Below are 26,101 nucleotides of genomic sequence, written 5' to 3'. Positions count from 1 at the left end.
ACAGGGCAACATTAATGTATGCAATCCAAAATGTTTCAATTAGATCTGACAAGAAAGGCACATTTAAATTGCCATGAACGGAACAGTGATGCAGTAAGTGTTGGAATAATATAAATAAATAGCATTTAAAAAAGCTTTTCTTATTAATAAATCACCAGAAATTATTCTTAAAATGTAAAACAGTCTGTGAAGTTGCGAAGGGCTCTGTATAGGCTATTTAATTTTAAACAGAATAATGAGCAGTCTGATACATTCATGACGTGTTCCAAAAACAGTGTTTGTGGTGGTCATAGTTTTCAATGGGTGTTCACTGTCTGAATTCTATGATAAACGGTGATAAAACCAGAATAAAATATCTCATGATCCCCATCTGGCCATTTCATCATTTGAAAAAATGATCTCCAAGAATTTAATTAGAAAAACGGTTCAAAATATAGATTAGAGTAGCCTACATGACACACAATATTTGATCAAACTTTACAATAAGGTTGTAGTCGTTAATATCATGAACTAACAATGAACAATATACTTTTACAGCATTTCTTAATCTTGATTAACGTTCATTTCAACAGCCCACTATTAGCCTACATATTTTTACTTCAAAAGCTGTGTACAGTAGGCCAATGTAAGAATTCGTTTATGCATTATGAACTAGCATTAACGCATAACATTGGTATTTTCATCAATTAACTTAAAATAAGATTAATAAATGCTGTAAAAAGTCATTATTAGTTCCTTATACGTAATGCATCAAGTAACCAATGTTCATGAATAGAATCTTATTGTGAAGTGTAAACCAATAATTTCATGCCTTATTTTCACTGGTTCAAAATCAAATGTGTTCGTCTCCACAGAACGTACAATGATTAGCTATAGCAAGACATATCCGTGAGATTCATTGACCTTACATTTACCCGGATAAAAGGGTCTGCCAACAATGAACATTATAGACAAAAAACAAAACACGACCAAATAATGTAGTTCTGTGACGTTTATTGAGAAATTGTATTCAGACATCACACATGAGTTGGTTAGGGTGAGGTGCCGCACAGTGTTGCATGCTGAAGATACTCTCCTCTGGACGTTTAGCGGTATTTCTCAGCGAGAGCCAGGGCCAAGTTCTGGAAAAACTTGTCAACTGACACATGAACCTCTGGGGGGAAGTCCGCAGGGAAGAGCATGCCAATGACAACTATGAGGTTGTGTGCGAGGATCTAGAAAAGGATGAAAGAGAAAAGAGTCATGACCTAACTGGGCTATCAAAGTGATACCAGATGTAGAGCACTTGGGTTGTTTTGGTGTACCTTGAAGTTGGACGGGTCAACACGCAGCTTAAACGCGTGAAGTTCGCTGAGGGCCGCCAGACCTCCAACAAGGTCGTCTAGTTTTCCAATGGCCTCGCCGACTGCACCCATGATCGTCTTGCCGTGCTTCTTCACAGGAGCAGAGCCAGGGCTCAGGTCAGCCCAGTGAGCGAAGTAGGTCTTGGTCTGGGGGTAGACGTTGAGCATTCTGACCAAAACAAAAATGTTGAAAATATTAGAAATGACCAGCAAGATAATAAGAGCACTTTAGAGGAAAGTGAGTTTGGACATAAGAAATACTAAAACATTTAATTTAGCATTTCACTATGATTTCTTTGATAAAGTATTGTTCGTATGAAATGCATTTTACAAGTTTCAATATAGTTTTGTCTTTTAGAGATCCTCGTGAAGAATATAAATCATTAGGCCTACCTGCCGAGGGCTTCAGCACCGATTTCATCAGCCCTGGGGCTGATCTTGCTCCAGAGAGCCTTGATATTGGCCTTGTCCTTACTAGAGAGACTCATCGCTGCGTCTTCTTTTTCTCAAGTTCAATTGTCCTCAGAAAAAGATGTTGACGAAAACAGAAATTTGTCCCACTTTTTATATTAAACTATAGAGCGACACACCCAGGTAATCGGTGCAAACCACACCTCTTAGACGCATGACTGCTGATGTCCAACTTCTTGTGTCCAATCAAATACTTGCCAATTTCGTGCTTCGTGTTTAATAAAGATAACTAAAGTTTTCCACCCAAATCCTTGACGCGCTTCGAGTAAATGTCATCATTAATACCATGATCCATCAATTTTGCCAAATTTAAAACAACGACTAAGTCCCCTTAGCCTATAACAAAAAATTAATTATAACACATATTATTCAGATATAATACTGCATGCATTGTTCAAGTACACACAAAAACATACAAACAAATATTTTAGCCTAAGATTTACGCATTTTAATTTGATTGCAAAATTAAATCAAACAGAATTGTGTAATGTTAAATTAAACATTAATAAAACTTCAGATATTTAATTTATTAATGATTAATACATTTAATTAGATGGACTTTTGTAGAAAGATATGGGCTGAAATATTTGCATGTCTGTTTTTTAACGTTGAACTTTTTCACTTTGTAAGTTTAAATATATTATAAAATATTGGCTATATCTTTTTCCAGTCTGACTGTCATTCAGTGTGCGGACAGCAGCTTCTGTGATTTTTGACTGTAACAGAAGTTTTGTTTCAGAAAATCTCTCTACCTCACATGATATTTTGTTAAAAAATATTAAATGCTTATATTTTTTTTGTGTGTAAACCAAAATACGTAGGCTATTTGTGTCATGTTTCAAGATTCATGTTGCAAATGCCTAATCTAACTACTATTAATTTCAAAAGAATTTTATTAAATAAAAAAGATTGCACTTATTCTATCTGACTCCCATTTAATGAACTTAAAATCAATTGAATTTAAACAATTGATTTTAAAGCTCATTTAAAGGTGTGTAAATTTACATTCAATTTAATTCTTCTTTTGTCCTTTATTGACTTTTGTTTGTAGCCTACTTTACACTGAAATATATCATACTGATTACCTGAATTTGGGGGAAACTTAAAACATTAACTCGGTGGGGCACATTTTTGGAAAGCAATGTCATGGAGATCAAAACAAAAGTTGGAGCCACAAGAAAATTTCAACTTGTTGTTCAAGGTTTTTTTTTTTTTTAACGATCTTGTTGAAGCTTTAAAAAAAAAAAAACGTTGAACAACAAGTTGAAATTTTTGGACGGGATCCGATCAGTGAGGTCCAGACACGTATGCACGTCCTGCTGAGAAAAATCATCCAATAAGACATTGAATTTTGATATGGGCGGAGACATCACACATCAATAAATTGTGCTCCGGTTTCTTTATTTTTTACAAGCGATTCCTACTGAATAGCAAGTACCTGTGGACATCCTAAAGCGTCAACATGGTTGAGTGGACAGATTCTGAGCGCAGTGCCATCCTTGGCCTTTGGGGAAAACTCAATCCCGATGAAATCGGACCACTGGCGCTGGCCAGGTATCACTGCATCACTCTCGTTATAGACACATAACTGATGATACCAACCGAGTTTATTCATTGTCTTTGCAAATGCTTCTGTTTATTTAGGTGTCTGATCGTGTATCCCTGGACTCAGAGATATTTTGCCAACTTTGGCAACCTGTCAAGCCCCGCTGCCATCATGGGTAACCCCAAAGTGGCAGCTCATGGAAGGACCGTGATGGGAGGTCTGGAGAGAGCCATTAAGAACATGGATAACATCAAGGCCACCTTTGCCCCGTTGAGTGTAATGCACTCCGAGAAACTGCACGTGGATCCCGACAACTTCAGGGTAAGTTGTGCCAAACCCGGCGTGCGCAGGAATAACAAATTACCTCAAACAAAAAGACGGATGTATAGACAAATGCAGGGTAAAATCAGTATCAAAATGGTGTAAATTAAAGAAAACTGTTGAGTTGTGCTCAGATTACGCTGAATGTTGTATTTTTTGTTATAATTATTTATTTATTGTCATTGGAGGACAACCGCCTAATAGATCTATATCTTCTACAGCTCCTCGCGGATTGCATCACTGTGGTCGCAGCCATGAAGTTCGGACCCGCAGGTTTCAACCCTGACATCCAGGAGGCTTGGCAGAAGTTTCTGATGGTCGTCGTGTCCGCCCTGGGCAGACAGTACCACTAGAGTCTCATCCCAAGTGAACACCAGCTGTATTGCAGAAGATCGCACAGCGACGAGCTATTAACTCAAAGAGCTCATTCTTATAACATAACATAACATAAATACATTTGTGTTAAAAGCACTTTCTTGTTGTTTGTTCCAATTTATTCCGCAAAACACACTGAAAATTAGCTACAGGCTACTAAAATTGAATTGTATGGTTCGGGGCAACTTAGGTTCTGCAAAGAACCCTGTTATATCCACACATTTAGACTATTTTTCTTTGTAGGAGTTCTTGAATTAAGGGATCTTTGGAGATTAAAAAAAGTATTAAATCGACAAGACCCAACTGTTACTGAGCTTTTCTAAAGCCAAACTTATACTGTGTTGGACACATTTGCAGACTATGTTGTGTTAACAGCATGAAGTCATATAGTAGTTCCAGTTAAAGAAATGCTAAAAAATGACCACTGTTTTTCTTACTTACTCAAAAGAAAGAAAATGCGTATTCTACACAATATCTGTTGCAAATGTAACACTTCCGAAATAAGAAATAATTAATCGATCAAAATAAATAATTAGATCTTTTACCATGACTGAATGCACATAAATAAATACAAATTACATCACATAGGAATATCACGTAAGCTTATGACACTCTTTCAGGGAGCTTAATAGGTCAAATTTTACAATAAGGTTGTATTCATTAACATTATTTAATTACATTGGTTAAGATAAACTAAGATTGAATAAATGCTTTTACAGTATTTATTATTCTTTATTAATGTTGTCAATTTCAACATATATAATATATTATATTATACCATGTTAACATGGTAATTGCATTATGAACTAATAATTAACAATTGCACTTTTATAAATGAACATTCACCAAGGTTAATAAATGCTGTTAAATATGTTGTTCATTGCAAGTTTATATATATATATATATATATATATATATATATATATATATATATACAACCTCACTCTCATGCCAAGTAAATGGAGCCTCACACTGACTGTCCAACCATAGATGCACAACTGTAAATGACAACTGCAGACTTACACTGAGCACATCTCATCACAAAAATGCATTTATCATGGACATCATGCACATTTCTTTTTAATAAAAAATGTCTAATTTTAATTTGGTTATGAAATTGACATCTGTTTCTAAATCAGCATGCAGAAGGCTCATTATTACACATAGAACTTAAGTGCCCCAAGCCCCGCCCCTTCCCCTGCCTCAACATATGTACCATGATGGGACAGACTTACATAACAAGCCTCCCTTAAATTTAATGTAGACATTGATGTATAATGGTTGGTCATTGCTCAGTTATATACGCAGTGTTAATAACATGCAGTGACACAGACAAAGCCGTGCCTATGGGACAGGCAAGGCAGGCAATTGCCTGGGGCCACAAGCTGGGAAAGGGCCCCAGACAGGTGGCAATTACAGTAGTTCACAGCAAGGACACTTAAAACCAAGATTGGCAATGCTTAGTAGACTGAAATGACATTTTCGAAAACACCCCTAGGGGCCCCCATCCATTTAGCTATGATAAAATTAAAGTAATAGCGGGATGCAGGGATCATGAAGAGGATGTCCGATGAACCAATCTGGGAGTCAAGAGAGGGAAAAAAAAGAGGCAGAGAAGAAGCATGACTGGTACATATTCTGTAATATTTACTGAATTATGCCTTCTTACAAAAATATATCCAACGGTCGTGTCGTGATGGTTATTGTTTACAGCAGGAGCACACATCTGACATGCAAATTCACAATGAGAGTTATGGACATACAGTAAACATGTAATAAAGACACATGTCCATTAAAGTGAGCTCTCATCTTTTTGTAATTGTGAGGCTTTAGCAAACAACATTCATTAGAAGTTATAGTCCAAATATGTGTGCATTTAGAGACAATTTTATGGATTCTCATGATTTCCATTCAGGGACAGATTCACTAAGAATGAATTGCGCCTGATAAAAGCGCCGTTTTTTTGCATGTGCTCTTAGCACTTGTTTAGCTCCCGATTTACAAAATAAAATCATGCCCACAAAATCACTGCTAAACACAATTTGCATGTGCAAATCTGGTCTTGTACAGATACTGAGCACTATACAGCTGATGATAACGCAGACCACCTTATATGACCCACCCTGTACATCATCACTGTGATTCAGGTTTGCAGAAGGGGGTTGCAAAGGGCCCACCTTTGCATCTTAAAACAAGCCATAATACAGACAATTAAATCATTACAATCATCACAAATAATTTGTACGACAATTAAGCCAAATTTCCTAATCATGATAAGCCCAACTTCAACTCAAAATATAACAGATACTACTGAAACATGATACTTGTACATCAACTAAAGCAAAGACAGCACAACATTTTAAAAACAGATATTAGCATCCAACTGTCTCTTATTTTATTTTTACATTTTGTAAAAAAGTGACCATTTTGACTTTTCCTGCTTTTGCTTTCCTTTTGGATGCACCACTACATCAGCGTTTGTGAACCATTTACTATATTTATTTACTATATATATTTTACTCTGTGAAATGTAAGCGCAGTGTATTTCTAGCGGGAAGACTAGCAGCTGTACATCATAACACCATTAGCTAGGTAACTCCTAGCCAATCACATGTAAGCCGTTGCTTTATAAGTCTGCTCACAATCTATCACACTGCTGTTTCAGTGTGCTAACACAGCAACCTCCACCACTCCACCACCACCAGTTGAGTCCCATCCTGCATGGGGGTATGCTCCTCGCCCCTGCCTCCTATCTCCAGCAGGATATGACGGTTCCAAGTACAACTCCCTCGGACCACCAGACAGGGCCTACGCCAAAGAGAGACATTACTTTTCTGTTTTATATTCATCAATTGTGCTCTTATTGGCTTTTGGAAACTTTAAGATATTGTAACATATAATTTAATCAATTTATATTAATTCATGAACACTTAAGGGGAGCCATATATGACCAAAACACACACAGGCACACACTCATTCATGTGAAGAGATAGATGCTTAGTGTAGATATGCTAAAATACATAATTGTTTGTAATATATGATTTATACAGTTCATATAGTTTTTATTATAGTATTAAATAAAGTAAATTTTTGTTAGGGCCAGTGATTATGGTTTACAATCCTCTGGAGGCATGGTGTTGCCCTGAGGATGGGCCCAGGGAACTGTGTGGTACACATTCAAGCTGTTTGTCTATCTATTAATTTTGCATTTGCAGTGCCTTGTTTCTTAGTGTCATGCCTCCACTGGCCTCTCAGCCTGAGGCCCACAAGGTCCCAGATAGTCCACATGAAAATATTGTGAAAATACAGCCAAACATGGAAATGACAGGTAATTTTGTCATAGCACTGAAAGTTAGGCCATTAAATATCACATACTGTTCACACATGCTTTTGATTTAACTTAACTCAGAATATTCCTTAAAGCCATGTTCATAAACCACTGGCATGCCCCTGTGTTTTATTCTATGAGCAGGCAGTTATAAGACTTGTGTATCATGGAAGACAAAATGCATCTTTTTCATTCTAAATTTGAGCTGTTGCTTTTGGGAGTGTTAGATATTTTACCAACCACTTCAAATTCATATTCGTTGACCTATATAATATAATAATTGTACTAGTGTAACTGGTGTAGTCTGCATTTTGAGTTATTATGAGGAATTTAAGTAGATACTGAACATCTGTGGTTGGGTCAACTCATGAATTATTCTGATGAAAATAAAAGACCCGTTTTAAAACAGTGTGCAAACTCGCCCTTTGTAACTTTTTCTCCCATAAAGAGGAGAGAGAGACAGAGAGAGAGAGAGAGAGAGAGAGCAAGAGAGAGAGACAGAGAGAGAGAGAGACAGAGAGAGAGAGAGAGAGAGAGAGAGAGAGACAGAGATAGAGAGAGACAGAGAGAGAGAGAGAGAGAGAGAGAGAGAGAGAGAGAGAGAGAGAGAGCGTTGGAGTCATGAAATGATTTAACAAAGTTAAAATGGGAGAAAGAAAGAAACATACCTGATGCAAATAAAATTAGTCTGGTCTTAAAACCATATACAAGTTTCCCTTTGTAACATTCTGTACAATTAAAATGGTGTGTTTCAATGTGCATGTGTTTCAAGTTCATATGAGAGACAGAAAATAAAATATAGCTGTAATGTATGTGGAAATAATGTCACAAACAAATACATTTTATTTTATTATTTTTAAAGCAAAGATGAAAACAGAAATGCCTGCCTCTTCATTTCAACAAAGCTGAAAAGGAAAAGGAGGAGTTAAGACAAGGAATTGTTCTGCACAGTATTGCAGTCAAAATTAAACCAACAGAGACACAAATACAGGCACACACGGTACACATGAACATTCTGTGTAATTCTACAAATGACAAATACATGTGTAAGTAAGAGATACTTTCATACCGGTTACATTAACTTCTTTTTATTTAGACCATTTATTTAATCACTGTTTTCACTGCATTTTATCCAGAAGTTTTTATAGTAATGGGTTTGTTATTGTATTTTTCTTGAATTTAGTTTTTGTTCTCTGTGTAAAGCATCTTGTAAACCTATACTGTCAATTGCCCTATATAGGTGGGGATCATTAACGTTGTAAACTCATAGGCCTACTGATTTGGTTAATGTTGTCTGAACACACACAGAGAAGAGACATTCTAGGTTGATATAGATTTTATTCATTGCAATTGACATTTTACCTTTATGCTTTTAAGTGGCTCACTATGCAGATACACGCAGAGCTGCAAGAGTGGCAGAGAGAGCTGCAAGGAACTTGCCCACGACCACGTGCACTTCTGCAGGGAAATTACCTGCAAGAGTAACGAGGATGTTATGGACAAAGCACGTAGTTAATGAACTATCAATACTTAATGAATTCATAACTTCAGTATTTCTTATTTGGATGTCTCCACCTCAACAGCCTCTTGAGCATAGTGCTCCATAACAAGAATTGGGTGAGTCAGAGATTGGCGAAACACTAAAGTGAGATGGGAGAATGATATGTAAACACTGCACTAAAATACATTAGCACAATTTTGCACAGAACCTCTCACCTTGAAGTTTCCAGGATCTACTTGGAGCTTAGCAGAATGCAGTACACTCAGGGAATTCCATCCTTCAACAAGATCATCAACAATTATACCCGCAGCATCAGTATGGCTGCCAGAACAGTTTTTCTATCAGGAAGACTCACAGACTTGAGTGAAATAAAACAGAAAAGTAATGTCTATCTTTGGCGTAAGCCCCATCTGGCGGTCCGAAGAAGTTGTACTCGGAACTGTCATATCCTGCCGGAGATAGGAGGCAGGGGGGGAGGAGCCTACCCCAGCAGGACAGGTCTCAACTGGTGGTGGTGGGGTGGTGGAGGTTGCCGTGTTAGCACACTGAAACTGCAATGTGATAGATTGTGAGCAGACTTATAAAGCAATGGCTTACATGTGATTGGCTAGGAGTTACCTAGCTAATGGTATGATGATGTACAGCTGCTAGTCTTCCCACTAGAACTATGCTGCACTTACATTACCATGCTTCTTCACTGGGGCAGAGCCGAGAGAGATCGGGTCAATAAAAAAAAAATATGTTTTGGTCTGAGGGTAGACAACAAGCATTCTACAGAAAGAACAAAAAATCTATTTGTAGTATCCTACATAACTGTGATGAAAAATGTTTCAGAAGACCAAGACGGTCCAGAAGACCAGAGTGAAGATGAGGCAGCAGGAGACCCATATGAGAGCGAAGTCAAAGCAGTTCTTATATGGCCACTGGGATAGGGAATGACCAAGCGGTGTCTAGAGAGTTAATCCGTTTTGGTATTCAGTTGCCCTCAAGTTCAGGTGTCCTAATCTCAGATGTCGTTCACTTATAAAGTGTTAACTTCGTACCTAAAATGATTATTTTTTTTTTTTTAATGTTTTGCTTAAAAGTTTTTTGTGCTATTGTTCTACCCGCTCTGTAAGAGACTCGAACCAACGTGTCTGGCGTGGGAGGCAGGTGCTCTAACAAGGATGCTAAAGGCTAAAGCCTCTAGCATCAGTCGCTAGTGCACCTCTTTGAGGTCAGGAGAGTGAGGTTTACACACTGCACAGCTATCTACCAGCTGGCTCCCGTTACACTTATCTTTCTATTACAATTGACACTAGGTTTGATATTTTCTTTTCTAATGCACTGACGTTCATACATTTTTAAGTGTGGCATAAGTGTCCAAATACATTTTGGGGCTCAAACACTGGTGAGCAAAACGTTGAAAGTCATTAAGTAAACTGTAAAACACATTAGCTGTAATCATTAAATAAAATATTTAAGGTTGTTCACTTTTTCTGGGTCACTACTCAAAAAAGAAAAATTATTACACTTGCCATGTTAACTCCTCTAAGGTCAGATTTTCTTGATAACATTAAAACACACACAAGATTGGAACATTCTCAAAAAACACCAAAAATATTTTAGCCTATTTTTAAGATTTTTTAATTTCAGAACAAATCTCCATCATATCAATATCAAATTAAATAAAACTTCAATATTAAGTTGTTTTTATTTACTTTTGTTAAATACAGCTCAATTAAATCATGTTTTGTTTTTTTTGTGAACACTGGGACAATATTAAGTATAACATTTTTTGCTCAAACTTGTCCATGCCAGCTTAAGTGCATGTTTTATTGAAGTATTTTCCTCTTACCCTTAATGCAAAAACAACACTAAACAGGATCATGGTGGGCAGCTCTCTTTTGGGAGAGGTGTCAGTTTTGGAGACCTGGGGGAAAGGAATATCATTAGTAAATAGAATTAAATTCTATTCATTGCTTTTCCAAACTCTCATTCAGGAAGGAGACACATATGAGGAAGATGAATAATTCTAAAGCAATAATAAAAATATCTTTAAATATAGGAAAATTAATAAATGTTGTACAAAGAGTACTGAGTAATCTTACAAGAAACTTGGTAATATTTCTTACATAAATGTATTAAAGCTTAACTATTAAGTACGTGGACATAGATTATCTTTCCATTATATGTAAAACAGTACAAGCTTTGTGTTGAGCTTTTGTGTTGATAACATCATGATATTCATCCTTATTTATTTAGCCAATTCATACAAGGCATGGTGAATTAGAAACTGTAACATTTCTCCCTGTAGCTTGACTGCTTGTTATGAATCGGTGTTGGCAATTCAAGTAAATAAAAAAAGTCAGCAAGTGCAATGCATTTGTCAATAGGTGGAGTATTTCTTTAGACCTAGTGGTAGCCCAACATTATTTTCTCTGTAACAGAAGGTGGAGCTCTTAGACTGTGTTCACGTTATTCATGGTATCTAGATGACTTTTAACCTTTTGAGATGTTTATGAATAAAACAATAAACTAACATCAAGCCAGAAACAGATATCTAGGGTCTAGGAACACTTCATATGCCTTTCTAACTGGTGCTCACCATTCTTACCTATTCACTGTGGCAGCAGTGGTGTCATTCAGGTTCCTGGGCACTACCATCTCACAGGACCTGTAGTGGGAGACCCACATTGCCTCCACTGTGAAAAAGGCCCAGCAGAGATTGTCCTTTCTTCGCCAGTTGAGAAAGTTCAACCTGCCACAGGCGCTGCTGATACAGTTCTACTCACATTCACCGAGTCTGTCCTCTGCTCTTCAATAACTGTCTGGTTTGAGTCAGCTGCTGAGAGGATTATTGGTTGCCCCCTGCCCTCACTTCAAGAACTGTACACTTCCAATGTGAGGAAAAGGGCTAGAAAAATCACCCTGGACCCCACACACCCAGCCCACTTACTTTTTTAACTGTCGCTTTTGAAAGGTGCCATAGAGCACTGAGCACCAGAACCATCAGGCACAAGAACAGTTTTTGCCCTCAGGCTATCCATCTCATGAACATTTAAAACTGCCCCATTGAGCAATAATTATGTGCAATACACAGCTTAGTCTATTTAAATATATCTAACACATCTACCTCTTCTGCCATTACATTGCCTTGCACTGTATACAACAGATTTGTATTTGTGAGTATATATATATATATATATATACACTTATACTTTCTATTTGTGTTTTACTTTTATTCTATTTTTGTATTATTACCTCTGTCTTATTGCTGTATTGTATAGTTGTGCACTGGAAGCTTCTGTCACCAAGACCAATTCCTTGAATGTGTAAGCACACTTGGAAATAAAGTTAATTCTGATTCTGATTTATATGGACCAGTTGGTTAAAAGTAATTGAAAAAATGGCTCAGAAATGTTAACTTTACAAATGTGGCATTATTTGTTTGCAGACACTACTTGGTTTAATATTTTCTTATTTAATACAATGATATTCATATTTAAATTTTAAAGTTGGGGTCTACCTTATAGTGAGTCAATTTCTCAGAAAGGGCACTGATGGTGATAAGCCTTGAGCATGCTGTCTATCAGACAGACTGACGGGGGCAGGACCATACTGTCTGCACAATCAGACAGTCCATGAGCAGACCCACCCATGTACAACCATGACTTAGCATGACAAAGTGCTGAGTCACAGCTCATGCTCCTGAAAATGCGTGCTCACACTCTTTATCAGTGCCCAGCATGCCCACTCCCTTTCCCTGGTACACTACCCCTGGCAGTAAGCCCCTCATTACTCTGCAAATTTACCAGATGTGGACATACAAAAATGTTTATAAAACATTTTATAGTAGTATTTTGAATGTCAGTGAACACCAAAAAGTAAAAGTTAAATGTATGAAAAAAATATGAAACCAAATGGCACTTTATTTAAAGAAATGTAGCACAAAAACACTTTTCAAGCAAAATGTCTTGCTATAGGATGTTTAAAATGATAAAACTATAGATTTGTATAACTTTCTGGTTGTCAAACTAACTGGAACGTGTCCATAGTTAACGTGATGAAATACACTGGGGTTTATCCTGCTAAGACTTGTGAACTTGAGAGGAACTGACTTCATGCATCTATTGAAAATCACCTTGGAAGTTGGGACCTTTCAATTAAAAATAAAGTAATTGATAATGGCAAAGAAAAGGGAAGTTAGTCCTATGTAAACTCACCTGCTTTGATATTGTATGTCTAATGCAATTTCCAGACAATTTACCAGTGACTTATAAGTCCAAATACTACTTTTTTGATTAATTATATTACACATTATAAATTAAAGTGTAGAACTCTTGACAGGGTCTCGATTAGTAGTTCTCGCTCTCATTGGGGCGTGTGGTAAGTTGTGCGTCCACATGCTGCAAGTATCCGCAGTCTATCACAGTGAGCCACGTGATAAGATGCGTGGATTGACTGTCTCAGAAGCAGGTAACTGATACTTGTCCTCTGCCACCCGGACTGATGTGAGTAACCGTGCCACCACGAGGACCAAGTAGTGGGAATAGGGCATTCCAAATTAGGAGAAAAGGGGATTTATAAAAAAAAAAAAACACCTCCGATTCTAATAGTTGATTAGGAGATTTAACGTTTCATGCCCTTTGTGTAATGCACATTACATTGCTTTTGGAGATTTAAAACTACAAGAAAATTATTCGAATACAAAGCAAGACAAACAAAATTGAAGTAATTCAGATTGCCAAAAAAGTAATAGCTTTTTGGCCTGAGCCGAGCTATACTCATCAATTGAACATGAACTGTTTGTCTGTCTCTTTCATTTATGTTCTGTTACTGCCTCTTACATGACAATGCAGATGCTTCAGTCATCAACTGTATGTATAAACTGTGTCGCCGAATTGCCATAGCCCTGCAGCATGAGGAGCATATCAGTACCTCACCAGAGAAGCCAAGCTCATGCTGGCAGTGCAGGATGAGATCACTACCATGACTGAGAGTAATGATCTTATTTCTCTTAAGATCTATGTTAATATTTACCAAAGCTGTAACATGATTTTCACCATGCTGTTTACATGTTACTGCAGCGGATGGTACCCAACAGTCCCCTTTTTGCAAGATCCTTCCCAAGTGTAAATTAGCAAGAGATCTGAAAGAGGCCTATGACAGGTGTTACCCTTAAAGTAATATTCCAGGTTCAATACAAGTTAAACTCAATTTACAAAATTTGTGACATAATGTTGATTTTTGCAAAAAAAAAAAAAAGACTCGTCCATCTTTTCTTTCAAAAAAGCTAAAATCTGGGTTACAGGGAGGCACTTAAAATGGAAGTCAATACTCGCTTTTTTCAAATTATAACCACAAGACACAAACATATGCGTGTTAAATGAAGTTAACAAGTTAACTAAAGTTTGGGAGCAGGCCACGCCACAACCAATCAGTTACTTCCCGTCAACACACTTATACTGAACCAAATTCCTCAGCTTCGTATGTCTCAGTTTCTCGACGGACTCACCTACCATGGATCCCGAGCTTCAGATCAACCCTTCTGACTCTTCTGATTTATTTAGAATAAATTCTCATTCACCCAGGAAATCATCTCAACATCCTTATCAATGGGTTTCCATCCAGGTATAGAAATAAATCCTGACATTTATTGTTACCCCATAACCTCCAGTCTGCCCTCTCTGAGCCAGGCACCGTTGACACACCGTTCCCCTTTCAAAAGAGAAAACCTCAGGGCCATGCACTTCTATCGAGTTTCTAGGTATCAACTTAGACTCCGTATTTTTCCAATCATCTCTGCCTCCCAAAAAAATACATCGCATATCACTGCTCTTATCAAATTATCTTCTAGCAGTCAGGTGTTACAAAGTAACAACTGTTAGCGCTCCTCTGTCACCTTAACTACACCATCAGAATTGTCCTTTCCAACCTCCTAACAAAAGCAGCAACAATCCCCTTCCTCCACGACAAAATCTCTTCATGGAATGGCATATCCTTCTTTTATAACGACTACATCACTCAACCCGAAGTCATTCAGCTGTAGACAGATGCAGCGCCTGCCACCGGCTTCGGGGGACACTAAAGCGGTTGTTGGTTCGCTTCTGCAGCTCACATTCCTGGCTACCACAATACTGTAGCTGACTCTTTGTCTCGTTATTCCTTCCAGAAGTTCAGAACCTTGGATCCAGAATCAGACATCCACCCCACGCCAGTTCCACCATTTTCAGCCTCCATCTTCAACTAAATCCACAGTTGGATTTCAAATGCTTCACGAGAAGCGATCCTCGATGGCCTCACCCAGAGTACCCTCTCCGCTTACCTGACTGGTTGGAACTGTTTCAAGGCATACCACTCCTTCTACAGACTCCCTTTTACCAGATGTTTGGTCCATTTGAAACTTCGTCACTCATGCCATTCCATTAAAAACAATCTGTGCATCCTCCATTCAGACCTACATATCCGGAATCAACTTTACTCACAAACTCGCTACCAGTAACCCATGCCACTCCATTTCTCATTCTCACATGTCGATGCTCATTAAAGGTCTACGGAAACATGAACCAGTCCCCATCACTAAACGCTTGCCATTAACTTCCGACCTTCTTTGTCAATGCATCCTCATGTTACACTCAGGCTACTTGAGTCCTTCAGTCGACAAAACACTGGAGTCCATGTACCTCCTCGCATTCTTTGGCTTCCTGAGGTGCTCGGAATTCGCCCCATCTACTTACGACATCAACCACGCCAATCATCCCAGCCTTTCAGTCATCACAGCTCATACTTCGGATTCTCTCATATACACACTGAAGAAAAGTAAAACTGACCAACTTGGAGAGTCATTTTCCATCTACATTTTTCACCTCAACTCCTTCTTCAGTCCATACAAGCCACTTTCGGAATACATACTTTCCAGATATGCCAACCATTCATCACCTCAAGAACCACTCTTTCTTGCAGAAAAAGAAAAAAAAAATGGCTACAAGATTCTGGTTTAACAAACATTTTCAAAATATCCTCAGCACCTCCGGCATATCTCCCGAACACTACTCCATCCATTCTTTCTGGATCGGAGCAGCCACCATGGCCGCCAGCACAGGTATCTCGGATGAATCAATCAGAGTCCTAGGTCACAGGTCATCCGAAATATATCGTTCATACATCCGCAATAATCTCAATGATCTCCGTCAAGCTCAAGTCCGTATCTGCTCATTCAAAACCTTGGGGGTCTTCTAGTCACCTGGCTTGCTACCTTCCAAAACGAAGCCCCCACACTGAGTCTCCCTGACCAAGACTCCCGATCAGCCGAATCAACGACCTCAACATCCTTTCCCTTCCTATTTCATCCAAACATGACCATTTCAATAAAATCCTTTACCTTCATCGTTGTGGCGTGGTCCTTGCTAGTGAACATGATTTTAGTGTGACAATGTAATGCTGTAAACCCTAAAACGCCTGCAATATCGACGATTTAAATAACTTTACAGCTCAAATAATGCATGAGTTTTAACAAAATAATTAATGTAAATAATTTAATAAACTTTAAGCTTCACCTTTCTGCCTTAAAACCCTCCAAAAATTGGCCCCATTTACTTCCATTGAGGGGAAATTCAAAATAAGTTTTTGTGGTAATCAACATTAAGCCACAAATTCTGTCAATTGAGCTTAAATTGTATTGAATATTCCATTAATATTATTTACCTAAGTAGGACATGTTCCTATGTCAAAATCCCTATCGGTCATATTATCATATAGAAGGGTTAGGGCTGGAGATATGGGCTTAAACAACATTCTTAACTAATAAATTCTCCCTTATTTTTACTGGTAAATTATGGTTAGGGTTAGTGATATAATTGTTGAATAAGAAAGGTGATACAGCAACATATGCTATAAACATGATATGATATAGCAAATTGGTGTAACTTCAATCCTTAAATCTTGAAACAGTTTTTTTTTTAGTGTTCATATATTAATCTAAACGTGTTGAAGACAAGTTTGCTTTTGTCCATATTCTAGACTAGACAGAGGACTGAGGCCTATTAAATAGCATTATTACATTAAATAACACTAATGATAATCAGATCGTTAGTGTAGGCCCAAACATCCGAATCGCCGTGGTCCCGTTGTGCACACATTATTTGCGCTTTTGCGTTGCTCTGGCGGTAACAAACCTCGGACCACAAGGGGGCGAAAGAGTTTTTAGGCGCCACGAAACCATATTATGGTGGGGTCAACATGTTGACAGTAGAGGAATGTGTGCTTTTGTATTTGCTAAAAAGACGACAGAAAAATATCTTTATATAGGCCTAGTCTAACTTGTTCGGCAAGACTCTCACAGAAAGGAATTTTAAAATTGTGCTTTCCGTGTCTAAAATATATATATATATATATATATATATATATATATATATATATATATATATATATATATATATATATATATATATATAGTCTATAGTATGTATATATGAAGTAACATAAATTAGTTTATGCTAGGAACTGTGATTGAATTCCCTGTAGTAATAATAATAATAATAATAATAATAATAATAATAATAATAATAATAATAATAATAATAAGTCCTTATCCAGTAATCACAAATGACTGGAAAAAAATCATGGAAATTCTTTTGTCAGAAGGTGTGGTCACCTTGCTGTGAGCTTTGGCACTGCATTCTTCCCTCTCTCAGTCTCTCCTGCTTCCCTGCATTATCAAGCGTGTTGTTCTTTCCTGAAAGTAATTTGGACTGCAAGTAGAGTTTACACATTGTGCCCCCTAGAGGCCATATCATGCACTGCTTCAGCTCCCTCTGGACTGCTCTCCTGCTCTCCTGCTCTAGTGTGTTTCATCAAAACCTGCTCCGCCGTGAAGAACCTGCAGCAGATGGCTCAAGACGCTCACCTAGCTCTCCTTCAGGTGAAAGACTATATTCCACTGTTCACTTGTCCATGTTTGATCATACACAGAAAATAGTTAGTTGGTTTGACAAGGACAAGCTGCATTTTACATCTTCAAAAGGCTGTTCTTTCAAATGTGATGCTGCACTGACACTTACAGGACATACGTTTAATAGCATCTTTTGTATAATTAATAGTTATTTTTACAGCATAATTTGTAAGTAATTGTGGTGGCTTTACAAAGTTTTTTTTTTTTTTAAACCCTTTAACGAAGACCAAAATGTCTGACTTTAGCTCCACGAAAATTTTAAACCACATCCAACAAACTTGGTACAGATCTTCAGACTGTTCTGAAATAGTGTGCTATGTCTTTTATGACTGCTCAGATTTACAGTTTTTGCACAGCTGATGATCAAAAATCTAAGAAAAAAAAAATCCATAGACTTATATTGATGGAATGTTCCAATGGAGCAACGGAATGCTTATTAATTCAAACTCCAACAGTCAAAGTTCAAATGTAAACAAACTCGCAAAAAGGCTTTTGAACTGTCTGATGCTTTATCTGACTAATTTTGTGACAGTCTGTCTATCTATCCAGCTAGCTTGCTGGCTGTTTGTCTTACTATAATTTCTGTATAACCATCAAACTTGAAACTTCTAAAACTATTTCAAACTTTCAGGCAAGAATTTGTCTAACCAGCACTAAAGTTTGTGTTGACAAATTTAACCTATCAAGTACAATTTTGTTTACATTTCATTTTTGTCTCTAAAGTCCAAAATGCAATGCTTATAACAATATACATTTATTCATATAAAGTATAAAATTATATTTAAGCATTCATCTTTCACTGTTGAGTTGTTTGTCCAAGACAATGATAATAATTAGCCTCACACTACCATCTAGTGGACAGATTTGATTAAATCCAAACAGTATTGTATTAGAAGGATGTTTTGGGTTCAGTACAAGTTAAACTATAGCAACAGCATCTGTGGCATAATATCAGTTAACACAGAAAATTATTTTGACTTGTCCCTCAAATATTGCAGTTACATTAAAGCACTTACAACTGAATTAAGGCCAGGTGATAAATATTACAAAACACAGTTTCAATTTATAGCCGCAAGACTGTACACATGGAACAAACTCCACTCACTAGAATGCATGAGCAGGCCTTCATTCATCTAGAAAAGTATTCTCACTTCAAAAAGGACGATTTAGACAACTTTACAACTGTCAATCATTACAAGTTTATAACAGAATACTTTACATTTCTATTTAAGCATGTCAAAATTATTTTCTGTGCAATCAACATTATGCCACAAATGCTGCACTTTAAACCCTAATAACTTTGAGGTAATAAGTAACTATGTTTTTTAAGTTAATAAACTCCCCTGTTTACGTTAATAGAATTTACAGATTTTAACTTTGTACAACACATTCATGTTTATTACTCTTAACTTAAAACACTGTCTAAGTTAACTCGTACATTTTTAAGGCATTTAACATTACATTTAACTCTTTGGCTGAGTGTAAAATTAAATTGTAATCTCAATTTAAGTAATTCAAGTAGTGGGAACCTAACTTGGTAGTACTAGTTAGTACATGAAATATTAGCATATTAAATGCATGCTAAACAGTAACACTAGTCATTTCAAATATTTTTAAAAGGAACTTGTCCTCAGCCTAAGCTCAAGCTCCACTCTTCACTATTATGGTAACCCCAAAAACTACAACATTACAGAAACTCTTGTAAATAACACAACAAAACATTAACCACTAACAAGTCTTCACTTGTCTCCATGTCGAACAAGGAGACAAGTAAACCAGGGTATCTATATCCACAGTAAAAACGAGTCCAATATTGACATAACCTGCAAGGAAGAAGCCACTTGTCTAACTGCCATAAAAAAGCCAGACTACAGTTTGCAAGTGCACATGGGGACAAAGTTCTTACTTTTTGGAGAAATTTCCTCTGGTCTTATGAAACAAATTACAACTTTTGATTGAATTATGATGGTCATGATTGAAATGACCATCATAATATTTGGAGGAAAAAGGGTGAGGCTTGCAAGCTGAAGAACACCATCCCAAAAATGATCCCAATCATGTTGTGGGGGGGCTTTGCTGCATGAGGGACTGGTGCGCTTCACAAAATAGATGGCATCATGAGGAAGGAAAATTATGTGGAATTACTGAAGCAACATTCCAAGACATCAGCCATGAGGTTAAAGCTTGGTCACAAATGGGTCTTTCAAATGGGCAATGACCCAAAGCATTCCTCCAAATTTGTGGCAGAATGTATTGGAGTGGCCATCAAAAAGCCCTGACCTCAATCTGATAGAACATTTGTTGGCAGAACTGAAAAAGTGTGTGCAAGCCAGGAGGCCTACAAACCTGACTCAGTTACACCAGTTCTGTCTGAATGGGCCAAAATTCCAGCAACTTATTGTGAGAAGCTTGAGGAAGGCCTCCCAAAACACTTGACCCAAGTTAAACAATTTAAAGGCAATGCTACCAAATACTAACAAAGTGTGTGTAAACGTCTGACCCACTGGGAATGTGATGAAAGAAAAAAAAGCTGAAATAAATAATTCTCTCTACTATTATTCTGACATTTCACATTCTTAAAATAAACTAGTGATCCTAACTGACCTAAAACAGGGAATGTTATCTACGATTAAATGTTAGGAATTGTGAAATAGGTTGAATGTATTTGGCTAAGATGTATATAAACTTCTGACTTCAACTGTATGTTGGTGAAAATAATGAATTCATGCACTTGCATCCAGGGGCATGGGAAGATGTTTTGGTGCGGAGGCGGTGGGGCGTTTGGGGCATGTCATATTTACCACATTGTAAAAAACATATAAAACACAGCAAAACCCCATGAAGAAGAACAAACAATCATATCGCACAGAACACTCATTTAAAGTGGAGCACACATGCATGTATATTTGACTATATATACATTTTTGACAGAAAATATTGAGACAGCTAGCACTTGAAACGTAATGGTCCACCGTAACACGGGAAGTCAACACAAATTGCTCTGTTTCATAATGGCTGGTGGGCTATTTTACACTTTCATGTAAAAAACCAAGCCTGTACAGCAAAAGGGAATAAACAAAAATACACAAAAAGAAATGAACTCTTGTGCCTACCTTGCAGTACACAGAAAGTAGACTTGCACTCCGGAATTATCTCATTTTTGAGAAAGAAATCATAAATAAGTAAAACGATAATAAAAGCATGTGTTTATAGCCTGCTTAAGTTATATTTGAAGCCTTCCTGAAAGTGTTCCTTTGAAAAGACAATTGAGGGAATGCACACCTAATAAATGTAGAAGCTATTGCATAAATATATGAAGGAATCACATTTAAAACACAACTCAAAATGCAAGCATATTTATTGAAACGTTGGCGAGTAAATAAGCTTGTATTTTCAGTTGTGTAGTTATTACATTTTATCAAGGTGTTTTTGTATTATTTTCTTATTTGTGAACCTGCAGAGTTGCGTTCACAATGCATGTTACATAGATAATTTACCCAAAAATGAAAATTCTCTCAATTCTCTTTACACACCCTCATGCCATCCCAGATGTGTATGACTTTCTTTCTTCTGCTGAACACAAAGATTTTTAGAAGAATATTTCAGCTGTGTAGGTTCATACAATGCAAGTGAATGGTGACCAGAATTTTGAATCTCCAAAAAGCACATAAAGGTAGTTTAAAAATAAACCATATGACTCCAGTGGTTTAATCCATGTCTTCAGAAGTGAAATGATAAGTTAATAAGTATTTAAGTGCTTTTGTTTTTACTATAAATCTCCACCTCTGTCCAGCCCGACCAGAATGTTGCAAATTGTTCATACAATGCAAGTAAATGGGTGCCATCAGGCTGCTGGCTGTTTGATGGTCCAAAAGGCATATTTAGGCAGCATAAAAGTAATCCACATGACTCCAGTCAATCAATTAATGTCTTCTGAAGCAAATCGATTGGTTTGTGTAAAAATATCATTTGATAATTAAAACTTTATTAACTTCAAAATATCATAATCCGTGCCATAAGAGAGTTAGTTCATTTCAAACAGAAATACAGCGCTGGGTGGAAGAAATGATTGAAAGTTAAAGATGCAGAAAGGCTCAAATGCCAGTTTTGTTACCTTGTAGACACTAATTCATGCAAATAATTCCAGGCGCATTCTGCACGTTCAAAGACACACAGTTTTAAAAATCGGTCTGCACACACTCAGTGCTCGAGCACTTTGCGCTCAGTGTAAGGTAAACATAATGTCAAATTTCATTACATTTACAGGAAAATCATACTTTTTACATCTAAATTATTTTTAAATTTTATTGTAAAAAATGCTTTTCTTTTAAAATATATAAAAAAAAATGTTACTGTGTATTTTACAGTAAATACTCGTTAATCAATTAACTTTTTTTCTGCTGCAGTTTTACAGTCTTCTACCGTTTGTGTGTGTGAATGTGTGTGTGTGAACAGGCCCAGCTGATTCAGATGGTGGTGTGGATGCTCCAGCACCAACATCTAATTCAACTCATACATATATTTGTCTGCTTGTTCCACCTATTGAGGAGGAGCCTGGTCTGCGGGAGGAAGAGCCATCCCATAGTCACAGGTCGAAGTCTGAGCACACCCAGCACCCTGAGTTTTGGTTCTCCCAGTATGTAGCTGTAAAGGGTTTAATGGAAAGGAGGAGGTGAGAACCGGCTTGACAATATAAATAATAGTTTGATATAAAACTGAAACAAAAAGACAAACACACAAAGGTGACAGACAGCTGTCCGTAAATCTCTCTCTCTATCTCACACTGCAGTCTCCAGTTGGCCTTTATCCCTCTCTGAGGCTTCATTAGTCTGATTAGGGGCCGGGTGTGTGGAATCCCGACCCGGCCCTGCCCTCCGCCCTGCCACAGTAGCCCAATCAACTCCAAGTTGGATCAGAGTAACATTTTACACACAAGTGAATATGAAATGAATTCTCAGGAGTTTCTCTCCATTTCTCTCTGCAGCAAGCAGCGATGACATGACTCTGACGAGTCCCAGTATGGATAACTCAAGTGCTGAGCTATAGACTGGCAGAGACTCTCCTCTCAACAAGAGGATGACAGAAACTCTGCTGGCCAGCCTGACTGAACACGAGCAGCAGGCCTTCCTCCGTGTCCCAGCTGCACAGAACCCAGAGGTCCTGCGCTTGTTTGCCAGGTGACGGAAATCTGACAGAAAGGCTCTCTTATAGTTTGTGCACTTAACTAATCTAGGGCAAACAAGTAAGAGTTGGTAAATTCAATTCATGTCTGTGAATCAAACTGTCCATTTTAACGATTTGACATGAATAACGAATTTCAGCTATTTGATGGCTATATCACTCAAAACTGATCAAGTCCCTGTGTGGCATTTTTCATGTATTAAAAAGTTGAGTAAAAAATTAATTGTATGTAATTAAATATTGCTGTTTATTACTTTTAGTGTTAGAATGGTGCATATACAGCACCAGTCAAAAGTTTGGAGACACTTACATATTCTTGGCTTCTTTTCCTTCATGGAACCCATTTACATCCACAGCAATATGCTGATTACTCCCAAAAATCAGCTTATTTAAAAAGCAGACAAAGTAATAAAACCACATTTACATTAGATTTGAAATAATTGCGTTATCTGCTGCTTTTGACGTCAAACGATGAAGAGGTATGCACACACCACTTGCGTAGATTTGATAAGCCAGTAAGAATGCTGGTTAAGTTGTTTACAATAACGCAAAATCAGGGTAATGGGCAAAAATCAACCCGTGTCTATTGATTTATTCTTATGCCAGTAATGACTTACACACTTTTTGGCATAATGTTGATTACCACAAAATTTAATTTAGACTTTAATTTGTATTTATTTTTTTAAATCAAGGTTACAGTGAGGCACTTACAATGGAAGTCAATGGGGCCAAATTTAGAGGGTTTTTAAGACAGAAATTTGAAGCTTATCATTTTATTAAAGCACTTACTTTAATTATTCTGTTAAAACTCATGTATTATTTGAGCTGTAAAGTTTAAATTTACATTTTTCAGTCATTTTAAAATAAATTTAGATAAATATCAAAATGTATATTAAAATCATCAAGAAGGGTGAAAAATAAAGACTTTACAACAGAAAGACTTCTATCTGAATGACTGTCGCCTCTATTCTGTAATAATATTTGAATGTGTAGGTTTGCAGTACAGCTGAACACTCTCGTGTTCTCTCCCTTTAGGCTGCTGCATTTCTTCAGAAGTCATCATTATCTGGAAGAGATCATGTACAAGGAGAACATGCGTCGCTCCCAGCTAAAGACATTATTTGACAAGTTTCACAGTGTTTTAGTCATCACCAACCACAAGGATCCCATAATCTCTTTGTTCCAATTCCCACCGGAGTAAAAGTTTAATTCTGCTTGCTGTGGGAGTGCTGAACCTAGACCAGATGACTGTGTGATGTGTTTGCTAATCTTCTGTGGGTTTATGGCTGATTTAGGCTTAAATAATTTGTTTAACCTACTTCAGTGAAATGGCTTAGGCTACCACAACATTAAAACCACCTGCCTAATATCGTGCCACCAAAACAGTGCCAACCTGCATCACAGAAAAGCGTTCTGATTTGATCTCAGTGATTTGGACTGTGTCATGATTGTTGGTGCCAGATTTGAGTATTTCTGTAACTGCTGATCTCCTGGGATTTTCACACACAACAGTCTCTAGAATTTACTCAGAATGGTGCCAAAACAAAAAACAAGCGGCAGTTCTGTGGTCTGAAATGCCTTGTTGATGAGAGAGGTCAACAGAGAATGGCCAGACTGGTTCGAACTGACAGAGTCTATGGTAACTCAGATAACCGTTTGTACAATTGTGGTGAGCAGAACATCATCTCAGAATGCTGCTCTGAGATGCGAGTTGGTGCTGTTTGGCGGCACGAGGTGGACATACACAATATTAGGCAGGTAGTTTTAATGTTGCGGCTGATCGGTGTAACTTTTTTGACCAAAGATTTGCCTAATGTCACAAAATGATCATTTTTACCTCTTGCAAAGTTTATTTTAATAAATTATTCAAGGGTTGTGCTGTGCGGTAAATCCTTGGACAACCATAAAATGGATCGTTTAAGTATTCACCAAAGCGTCTCCTATTTGGAGACTGTTCTCCAAAGAGATAGATCATTTCCTCAGACAAACAAGATCATGCCGTGATGATAACTCCAGACCAATAGACTGTTTGGCCTGAAGGCTTCAGAGCAGAGAAACAAGGATAGGGAAGGGAAAGTGAAAGAGGTAAGGATACAAGATTCCAAAGGCTGAACGGAGGTTGTAATTTCCTCAAAGGGTTTTCCAAACATCTGTAAAACCAATGAGCTCCAGGAAAAATATTATTATATGTTGAAGTTTTAAATTGTTACAAAAACCCACATGCTCATTATACATGTTAAAGGAATAGTTTACCCAAACATTCTCACAAAAAACATCTCTCATACTTTACTCACCCTCATGCCATCCCAGATGTATAAGACTTTCTTTCTTCTGCTGAACACAAATGAAGATTTGTAGAAGAATATTTCAGCCCAGTTGGTCCAAACAATACAAGTGAATGGTGACCAGAACTTTGAAGCTGAAAAAAGCACTTAAAGGAAACATAAAAGTAATCCATAAGACTCCAGTGTTTTAATCCGTCTTCTGAAGCGATCCAATCGGTTTTGGGTGAGAACAGATTTTTCACTGTACGTCTTGCCATTGCAGTCTCTAGCAATCATTATTTCCAGCTTGATTACAATTTGTAGTGCTTGATGTATGTGCAGAGCATTAGATGGCGCTATAGGAAGTGTAAATAAGCTTGAAATCATGATAGCCAAAGAGACTGCTGTCTTTATATACAGAGAAAAAGGAGTTACATTTTGGTCTGTTCTCACTCAAAATCGATTAGATCGCTTCAGAAGACACAGATTAAAACAATTATGGATTACTTTTATGCTGCCTTTTATGGGTTTTTTGTAGCTTCAAAGTTCTGACCATCATTCACTTGCATTGTATGGACATACAGAGCTGAAATATTCTTCTAAAAATCTTAATTTGTGTTCTGCAGAAGAAAGAAAGTCATACACATCTGGGATGGCATGAGGGTGAGTAAATGATGAGAGAATTTTCATTTCTGGGTGAATTTTTCCTTTAAAAGGTGTAGTTCACCCAAAAATGATAATTCTGTTATCATTTACACAAGCTTGTGTGTTCCAAACCTATATGTCTGACTTTCTTCCATGAAACAAAAATTAGATGTTAGGCACAATGTTTGGGACTT

At 37.2% G+C, this 26,101-nt stretch overlaps 2 protein-coding genes, 1 long non-coding RNA gene and 1 pseudogene across 3 annotated transcripts; 2 read left to right on the top strand and 2 right to left on the bottom strand.

Moving 5' to 3' along the window:
- Window positions 1-973: 973 nt before the first annotated feature.
- On the bottom strand, window positions 974-1,899 carry LOC127648055 (hemoglobin subunit alpha). The gene is made up of 3 exons (XM_052132646.1): window positions 1,737-1,899; window positions 1,305-1,512; window positions 974-1,214 (listed from the first exon to the last, which is right to left on the bottom strand). The coding sequence occupies exons 1-3, from the start codon at window positions 1,829-1,831 to the stop codon at window positions 1,086-1,088; spliced, it is 432 nt and encodes a 143-aa protein (XP_051988606.1). The 5' UTR covers window positions 1,832-1,899; the 3' UTR covers window positions 974-1,085.
- Window positions 1,900-3,200: 1,301 nt separating this feature from the next.
- LOC127648053 (hemoglobin subunit beta) lies at window positions 3,201-4,152 on the top strand. The gene is made up of 3 exons (XM_052132643.1): window positions 3,201-3,368; window positions 3,459-3,681; window positions 3,903-4,152. Exons 1-3 carry the CDS (start codon window positions 3,277-3,279, stop codon window positions 4,032-4,034), a joined length of 447 nt encoding a protein of 148 aa, XP_051988603.1. The 5' UTR covers window positions 3,201-3,276; the 3' UTR covers window positions 4,035-4,152.
- Window positions 4,153-8,198: 4,046 nt separating this feature from the next.
- LOC127648061 (uncharacterized) lies at window positions 8,199-11,977 on the bottom strand. The gene is made up of 4 exons (XR_007971132.1): window positions 11,482-11,977; window positions 9,101-10,797; window positions 8,747-8,857; window positions 8,199-8,289 (listed from the first exon to the last, which is right to left on the bottom strand). It is a non-coding gene; the product is annotated as an uncharacterized LOC127648061 (long non-coding RNA).
- A 3,420-nt stretch (window positions 11,978-15,397) lies between these two features.
- On the top strand, window positions 15,398-24,780 carry LOC127647529 (GATOR complex protein NPRL3-like; annotated as a pseudogene).
- The last annotated feature ends 1,321 nt before the right edge of the window (window positions 24,781-26,101 follow it).

Source organism: Xyrauchen texanus, chromosome 8 (assembly GCF_025860055.1).
Source record: "Xyrauchen texanus isolate HMW12.3.18 chromosome 8, RBS_HiC_50CHRs, whole genome shotgun sequence".
Taxonomy (NCBI): Eukaryota; Metazoa; Chordata; class Actinopteri; order Cypriniformes; family Catostomidae; genus Xyrauchen; species Xyrauchen texanus.
Note: the sequence above shows the minus strand (reverse complement) of the source record. Positions and strands in the feature narration are given on the sequence as shown.

What these genes read in the sequence shown, in the direction of transcription:
- LOC127648055 (XM_052132646.1), bottom strand. Translation starts at nt 1,831, where the DNA reads ATGAGTCTCTCTAGTAAGGACAAGGCCAATATCAAGGCTCTCTGGAGC. An exon ending in GGTGCTGAAGCCCTCGGCAG is followed by an intron (nt 1,513 to 1,736) that starts GTAGGCCTAATG and finishes TGTTTTGGTCAG; the next exon opens with AATGCTCAACGTCTACCCCC. An exon ending in TTGACCCGTCCAACTTCAAG is followed by an intron (nt 1,215 to 1,304) that starts GTACACCAAAAC and finishes ATCCTTTTCTAG; the next exon opens with ATCCTCGCACACAACCTCAT.
- LOC127648053 (XM_052132643.1), top strand. Translation starts at nt 3,277, where the DNA reads ATGGTTGAGTGGACAGATTCTGAGCGCAGTGCCATCCTTGGCCTTTGG. An exon ending in GGACCACTGGCGCTGGCCAG is followed by an intron (nt 3,369 to 3,458) that starts GTATCACTGCAT and finishes CTGTTTATTTAG; the next exon opens with GTGTCTGATCGTGTATCCCT. An exon ending in TGGATCCCGACAACTTCAGG is followed by an intron (nt 3,682 to 3,902) that starts GTAAGTTGTGCC and finishes TATCTTCTACAG; the next exon opens with CTCCTCGCGGATTGCATCAC.